The following is an 8692-nucleotide window of genomic DNA, read 5'->3' as shown; positions in this document are numbered from 1 at the left end:
AGTTGATATTATAATCTGAAGACTAAAATTGAGGATGTGATCTTCAAAATACTAATAATTTGATTAGAAAAACTATATGTGGAAGATTGTTCTTGGGAATGGTAAGAAGCAGTTGTGTTTAGTCTCAGGTGTGTGTGCTTTTTAACTTTATGGTGGTGTTGAAGTGACATATTAAACCCAAATTTTGGTACAGTGCAGAGTTAAACTGGCATAATTTGAAATATTGCTCTAATTAGGGGTGCATAATACCGTCGAAATCACCGAATCGCACCGCCAAGGCAAATTCGTTATTATTTGCCAATTGAACCGCCGGTTTTTGGTAAGAAAAATGACAAATTCTAGTGACACTTTTATCAATCCGCCGGTTTCTGTTTTTCTTTCAAACCGCACCGACCCGCACCACTATTAAATCATGTTTTATAAGATTCTAAAAATTCTTTTTTACTTAAGTTTGCTTGTTGTTCTATACCTTGGAATATAGTATTATATTACTGCTCGAGGGGAATTCAAGATGTCAGTAATCCAAAATAAAGTTGGATTTCAATTCACTTTTCAATCTTTTTTTTTTTTTTTTTTTTTTTTTTTCTGGCCATGTTGCAAACTTGCATCAGCTCACTTTTTAATCTAAATACTTTTCAACAATAAGCATTTTCAATATATTGTAAACCCTGAATGATATTAATTTTATGTATTGTATTTGATCATTGTAACTTCCACAGATGCTTGTAATGAACTAATGGCATAGTCGTTGATATTATTATGTTGTTGCTACACTTGCTGCATCAGAAGGAAGCTTTCGCAAGATGCTTAACATCACGGTATCTCTCGTTTTTTTTTTACTCTTTGATTTAAGTTTTGTAATTTGAATTATATTTTTTATAAACTGCCAATCCACCTGAACCGCCAAGGCAAATCCGTCATTACTTGCCAACAGAACCACCGATTTTTGATAAGAAAAATGACAAATTCTAGTGACACTTTATCAATCCGCCACCCGCCATACGATTTCTATTTTTCTCTCAAACAGCACCGACCCGCACCGCGCACACCCCTAGCTCTAATGGTGAAATTCTATTTTTTGGATTTTCTTCATAAAAATTAAATATGAATGTCATTTGTGGACATGGTCACAGAAGATAGAGAGAAGAACTCACACCATTTTTTTGTAGTCGACATTTTGTCAAAACTTTTTTGGCATAAAATTTGCATGGCTATAATTTGATATGAAAAATAGTATACCATTGGACATGTATTTGGAAAAGTTGTCAAATTTTGACGAGGATAATTGACACGAAGATAGCACATCATTGGAATTGCTCTTACTTTGAATTGTTATTTCATGGGATGGAGGAGAGGGGTTAATGTATATAATGAAAATTTGGCACAAGGCAAGATATTCTTGGAAGGTGATGAATCTGTTGTTTATCATTGAACTAAAACTGGCGGGATAGTAAAGAGCAATTTGATGCTTATACATCTAACTAGTGACATGGTTACAATGTGAACAAAATTGAGCTGCCCAAGTATAGGAATTGAGAAACATCATTCATCATCATATCTTGCTTCTCAACCTCACTAACTTTGCTAATGTTTCTTGAGCAGCCAATGTCTGAGCATGGTTATGGCCCAGCATCACTGTCCTGATACTAATACATGTTCTGCAGAGCTCTTCACCGCTGTCAAAATGCCTGCCTCTGAGCAGCAATTTCGCTCTAGTCTCCAGCAGCGTGGCTTTCAACAGTGTCACATCTTGCCATACATACTCATCCACCCTCTGGTTCGGTTGCAGCCTTTTCTTCCAGCAAAGCGAGCCTCGACACCAATCTTGAATCTGAGATACAAACGATTTCTCTACTTCCTCAAGCACGTTTGTGCAGACCTTTAGGAGCTCTAACGAGGAATTGCATCTTGAGAAGGTTGTGAACGCTCTAATTGCTAGAGGAAGAGCAGTTTTCTTGATGAAGAGAACCATGTCAATGGCCTTTAGTTGGACTAGTGGAGGCTCGGATCTGAATCCAAAGACGAGGAATGCAGATGCCCAGAAGTGGTCTGAATTCACCGATGGGTTTCCAGTTTTCCTTACACCTTGAACCATTGCCTTGGCAGTGAGTAAACCATCTCTTCTCTTGCCAAATATTTGGGTTATGGGGTGGAATTGGATCCAGCAACCCGGCTGTCTATTAGCTCTTCGTGCTAAACCCAGTTTAACTAAGAGAAGGGCTGAATCTTCTTCGCTCTTCCATGTTTGGTTTGACAAACAACAACCAGAGCAACAACAGAGAGCTAGACTGACGCACTTGGTCCACTTGCTGAACCGGTTTTTTCTGGCAGGTATACTTTTAGCAGCCGCTGCTAGCAAACTCGCTGAAATGGGTGATGGGGCAAACCAAGCCCCAACAAGAAGCATTCTCGAGGCAAAGACATTCCTTCTACCGTTGATTTGCTGCAAAATGGCATTGCAAAAGTCCAGGACTTTCATTAGGAAAGGATTGCTTCTGCAGAATTGTTCATCAGTAATGCTCAAATTAGAGCTAGTAGAAGAAGCTTCCTCAAGTGGGATCTGGTTTACGGCTTCAAAGAGAGCAGATGGCAAAATGGCGAGTTCAGAAAGTAGTGAACTGATCACCCACAGACCGAAACTTGACCTGCCCAATTGCTCATCAAATTTTCCAAGAAATTCTACTTCCTCCGCTGGGTAGTCTTTCTTCCGTCTTCCTCTGATCAAAAGCATTGCATCAGGCAAAGACAATGGTTGAAGCTGCATTGGATCGAAGTTCATGACTCTTGAGAGCCTGGTTGTGACAATTACATGAGACCCTCCAGTGTTTCTTGGTATTAGGTCATGTAGATCTTTACCTTCCCACCATTCCTTCTCAGTCTCTAGATTGTCGATTATTACTAAATAAGGCATGTCTCGAAACAGTTCCCTCTTCACTCTCTTGAACGCTTCTGCTTCCTGCTCCTCAAAGCTTCGAATTCGCCCTCTTTCCTTCTCCACATCAGCACTCACATCCAACCCTAAATTGATGGACAAATTCAATATGTTCTGCCTGAAATACCGAGCTTCACCACCTACCCATAAAACCATCTTGTATCTATGTGCATACTTGTAAGCAAACTCTAATGCAAGCTCTGTCTTCCCAACACCTGCATTTCCACTTATGCACACAACACTGCTGCCAAAGCTCTTGTATTTCCCACTTTTCGACTTTTTGTATTTAGGCCTCTTCAGTGAATTCCTTCCAATGACTGGTTCGACCCAAGCCTCTAATTTCGGTTCCTTGCACTTCCCCATCTCCAAATTTATAAATCTCCCTCCTTTACTGGAATCAATTTCACTTTCCCCATCTGCAAGTCCTCCTTCAGATTGCCCTGGTGTTCCTCCTCTAATGGTTGGCATACAACATTCTTGCTCGAGATAGTCGCCACACCCGAAGAACGCAGTTTCAATCTCCATCATCTCCTTCTCTCTCCCCACGAAAAATCTGTTTTTGGGAAATGGTAACTCCTCTAATCCTTCAACCTCCATCTCAGAAACACTCTTCCTTCCAAGTTTTCCCTTCAAAATCCCAGCAGCTCTTGATACACAGCTTCTCCAATTACCCTCATTTGTTTCCAGCTTAAATTCATGAGACCTCATTAGTCCATCCACTGCTTCCTTGTATTCTTTATCATCCGAATTGCGGTTGTGTAGGCCCATTATCTCACTAGGATCAGTGTCAAAGAACAGTGGGATTAAATTCTTCTTTTGAGCAAAGAATCTGATCTCTTCCAAGCTGAGATGGTTTAGAAGGCTGTAACTAGTGACAACCACAACACCAAATGTCACAGAGCAAATAACACGGTCAGCAATCTCGTGGCTCTGTGTGTCCGAGTACTTGGCCCTGTCTGCGATATAGCAAGCGATCCCTTGGAGCTCGAGCTCCGATTTAAGCCACTTACAGAAGCGAACCAAATTGGGGTTCTGACCATGGAAGCCTATGTACACATCACAGCTCCTTAGTTTAGCATTGGATGTGGGCGAAACAGGCCCTTTTGCAAAGGAAATTCGAGGGACTGGGAATGAAAATGAGATACGAGGACCGGTGTCAGTACCTGGAACTGGTACACAGGTGACAATTTTGAGCTTTTGATTGGTTGGATCATCAGAAAAGTCGTATTGCTCCGGTGGGGGAGTGTAGGAGGTGCTTGGGATGTCATCAGATTGGGACCCACAGTACGACACCGGTGGTGAAGGGTGGGTGAGTGGTGGTGTTGGAGCTGGGTTTTCTTGAGGATTTGGGACAATAGTGGCTCTAGGAGATATATATGGGGACTGTAGAGCTGAAACAAATGCTGATGATGGAGGAGAGATGAGAGGAGAGCTGTATGGAGATGAAACAACTGAAGTTGCAGAAACAATGGTGTTTAGAACTTTCTCACCTCCTATCTTGATGGTGAGGGACTTGGTATTATCAATGGCTGGGATTTCCTGAAGAAGTTCACCAGGGATTGGTGCTGCTTCATCCATTTTCACACACTAGATATTTTTGTTTTCAAGAAAATCAAGAAAAGATTTATGGGTTACTACCAGGATGGATATGTAGAGCTCATTTTATTAGTTTGATTCATTGATGTCAAATTCTTGGAAGTTCATGAAATAAAATCTATGTTGAGAGATGAAAATTGATTGTGTGGCTGTGACTGAAGACTCTGCAGAAGATGAATGCAACAGTGAGAGACATTTTGAACAGGAAGAAGAGATCTACATCTGATTTAACATTTCATCTTCTTCTATATGGTGGGACCTCTCAGTCTTTACTGTTCAGGAATGGATCAGACAGACACAGCATAAATCAAGACTGAAAGGTACAAAACTATTGGAAAGAAGAGAAGGAAATATATTTTTTCTTTGATCTATCATTATTAGAACAGAAGCAAAAGTGCCATGGATTGTTTAGAAACTCAATCATGAAACAACCCAGGAGGTTAAGCAATAGTTATGCTAAAGAATCATATTCACTTTACCTGGTATTTTGTTTCATTGGAGCAAAGAAGCTTTGCTGCAACCCCAGAGAACCCTCTCTCTCTCTCTCTCTCTCTCTCTCTCATGAACATGGTGGACAGAGATAGGAATCTAATGTATGGGTTGGATCTGCAGTGTTTTGAACATAAAATATTTAATATTGATGAATAAGTGCATAGAAAGATGTTGCAGAGGGTAAATGGTGTCATATTCTATGTTTGTAATTTAAATCTTTTTGTCTTGGGCTTGGACTATTTCTTTTTGTTTTATGTGTTTGTGCAGTCTAATCTTTAAAATTGTAAACCAGTTTAAATCTAACTTGGGTGTTTCTCCCTCCTCACAGAAGCCAAAGATTGGTCAGAAAGAACCCAGAAAAGGGGCATTGGGAGAGCAACCATAGACTCAAACCTTACCAGACAGACAACATTGACGCGGTATTTTTTTGTCCCTAAATCTTTTTTTTATTTGAATGTATTCTTATTAAGTATTGAATTATACCTCAAAATTAATATGTGTTTTGAGATTCTTATATAATTCACTAAAATTTTTATTATATGACTAAAAATACTCAGTAGTATTAATATTTGAGCAACTTATCCTACTTGGCTTGCATTTATTTAAATTTTTAATAAGTGTGTTTGTGTAAAAACAAAAGATCATTGACTGACAACAATATTTAGTAGAGAGATTCAAATGGCTTATAGAAGAGTGTTGGAGGCATTGGGTTAGCATTAGAATTGGGTGAAAAATGTTTTGAAATTTATAAAAATATTTGAAAATAAATTAACATTTATAATAAATATATCAAAAAATTTATGAAGCGTATTTGTTCTTTATTTGTGCAACTTGTTGGCAATCCTTAGAATAAAACAAGGAAAATATTTGGTGACCATAAATTCTGTGGCTTAAATGGTCCGAAAATGTCAAAACGACGTCGTTTTGACATTTTCGAACCATTTAAATCACAGAATTTATGGTCACCAAGCATTACCCATAAAACAAACTCAATTTATTATATATGACATTGCAAAGCCAGGGTTCTCTCTGTATGTGTACTCACCCAACTGACACATAGCCGTGACTATTTGCACTGGAAATTGGACCAAAGACCAGTCCAACTGTGACCAACTGACCCATCCTTTAATTATTGATCATCTTCAATAACATTAAACAAAATTAAAAAATAATAAACAAATAAAACACTTGTCTCAGAAATGCCCAGGTGTGAAGAAGCATATGCCCATCCCTTCTTTCTCATCTTATGATTTCATAGCTTTAAAGCCCTGTTTGGCACCGACTAAATAGCTTCTTTTTTTTTTTTTTTTGGGAGGGGGTGTGTGTGTGTCTGTTTTTTTATAGCAAAAGAGTCACGTTAACTTTATTGTTGAACTGTGTGGGTCATTTGTCTTTTTCTCATGAAAAAAAAGTAAAAATGCCTATAGTTAGCCTGATCATGAAATCTTGATTGGAGAGGGATGAGTCGTTCTGAGAATTTATATAGTCCTATATATCTATTTGATTGTATTTTTGTTTTCATTTTTGTTTTTCTTCTAAAAAATTTGAAAATTTTGTTCGTCTTAGTTGATGAAAGTGGTGGCTGGTGACGGTGGTTAGAGGAGTTGCCAATGGGTGAAGGATGGAAGTGAGGAAATAATGAAAATTTATTTTTAAAATAAGTGAAATTAATTTCTCCATTTCATTTTTATATATTAATTTACTAGAATTTATTAAATTGTGGAAAATGCCATCTAGTTGTTTATTAGTTTTATATAATCATATTCATTACTGATACATCATTAACAGTTTAGCATGGACCCAAGAAACCACATTGGCCGTGTAAGCAATTTATAATTGAACTAATAATTCCATGTTGCATATAATCTTAAAGAATCTCTTACTTTTTTTCCTTTTTTATATATATATATATATTTAATATAATTTTCTAAGATGGTATAGAGCTGGAAAAAAAAAAACTGACTCATAATATGTGTCAAGCCAGGAAACAATTGGCCCTTTGGTTCCCTCACTAATCAATTTTTTTCATATCCCTTTTTCACTTCTTTCCTTGTTTTTCAATCTAACTTTGTTTAATCTTCCTTATTACAAATACATTGCATACATATCCTGGCAAACATGTGCCTCGGGGACTTACAATTGAGTTCAAATGTCTTTAAAAATTCATTATTCTCGGTTAGTAAAAGCAAGCATAATTCAACCTCATGTCAATCTCATTCCCCCCCTCCCAAATTCTATCAAACCATCACCAATCATAAAAATCTTGATCAGACAAAAATTTTGAGTAAAAAATTCATTTGATATGAAGCACTCAAATAGTAACCTCAAAAATTTTATGCTTTGATTAAAAATTTCATTTCTTATGAAGCATTTTAGTAATTAATTCAAATTGTACCTGAATTTTTTTTAAAAAAAGTTTGGTATAGGTTTGAGTTTGCTAAAAGGATCTCTTGATTTTGGGTAATAAAAAAAAGAGTAGAATTTAATTTTGAATAGGTTTGAGTTAAAGAGCAAAGATGAGTTTTGAGTATTTTTTAGTCAAACTTAAATTTGTGTCAAAATTTGAGAGTATAGATTAGAATTATTTTTAATTTGTGTTTGAATCTTATATTTATAAATTCATTTGTGGTGAAAGAAAAAGCATTTTATAGTGGACGGGGAGTTTAATAACTTTTATGTAAGTAGAGGAAAAGATCCATTGAACATCTTTTATTTTTATTTTTATTTTAATTGTCTAAAAGCAAATACATGTTTAATTACACTTGTGGAATCTCCATTTAAGTACAGTATCATTTGCAGAGGTATAAAAGCTTTGAATACATCAACTTCATTTCAAATTAAACTAAAAATTAAAATTAAAATAGTGGAGTAGTCTAAAGTTCCACCATTATTATTTATATTTTAAGTGAGTTTGCTTCTTTGATTGTTGCATTATAACAAGCACTTGACCGACAACTACTTGGGAGTTTATTCCGCTTTGCATGTGCATTATATGTGCTCTCTGATCTTATGCTACGCTGACACGTGCCAAATCTAATAAAATAATAATATTTTTTGCCGGCAAATTTAATAAAGACTATAGATAAGTTGAATGCTTAGATCCGATCGTTATTCAGATTAATTATCAAATTTGAATTTAGTGAAAAAAGATTCTTTTTTTGCTTTAACGGTTTCATCAAATAGGCATTAAATCTAGAATTTTCACTTTTTTTCATTAAATTGTGGACAAAATTTTCTTTTATCAAATCAGCATTCATTGTCATTGCCAGATGTTCCTCTGGATGTCCTCCTAAATGACCACCTCAAAGTAAGAATTTGTGAAAATATTACACTGTACGGTCGACCGCCTGATCGACCCCTCAGATGACCACTCCAAGGAAAAAAATACAGAAAAATATACATTGGCTGGTTGACCGGCCGAACACTCGCTTGGCCTGGTTGATCAGTGGTTTGATGAAACTCCAAAACACTCCGTTGGAGTACTAGTTTGGCTAAACTAAAAAAGTGCACTTATTTCATCTTTTTATCTTTTTTGGGTCACATCAATCAATATCTTCTCTCTACTTTTTCTACACATAATACAAGAAAAGTCAAAAAGTGCACTTATTTAGTCTTCCCAAACTTGATATCAAACGAAGCTTTTTACTCAAATTTGATGAATTTTTTGGTACA

The 8692-nt window shown here is 36.4% G+C and overlaps 1 protein-coding gene across 1 annotated transcript; it reads right to left on the bottom strand.

The window, feature by feature from the left end:
- Positions 1-1396: 1396 nt before the first annotated feature.
- Positions 1397-5196, bottom strand: LOC114314754 (P-loop containing nucleoside triphosphate hydrolases superfamily protein). Its single transcript, XM_082884528.1, has one exon. The coding sequence runs from the start codon at positions 4508-4510 to the stop codon at positions 1553-1555; it is 2958 nt and encodes a 985-aa protein (XP_082740654.1). The 5' UTR covers positions 4511-5196; the 3' UTR covers positions 1397-1552.
- Between the last annotated feature and the right edge of the window lie 3496 nt (positions 5197-8692).

Source organism: Camellia sinensis, chromosome 8, assembly GCF_055761805.1.
Source record: "Camellia sinensis isolate YWXY chromosome 8, ASM5576180v1, whole genome shotgun sequence".
In the NCBI taxonomy this organism is placed as follows: domain Eukaryota; kingdom Viridiplantae; phylum Streptophyta; class Magnoliopsida; order Ericales; family Theaceae; genus Camellia; species Camellia sinensis.
The sequence above is the reverse complement of the archived record's forward strand: the minus strand, read 5'-3'. Positions and strand labels throughout refer to the sequence as shown.

Bases quoted from the DNA above. Each gene is read 5' to 3' on its own strand.
- LOC114314754 (XM_082884528.1), bottom strand. From the start codon at position 4,510: ATGGATGAAGCAGCACCAATCCCTGGTGAACTTCTTCAGGAAATCCCA.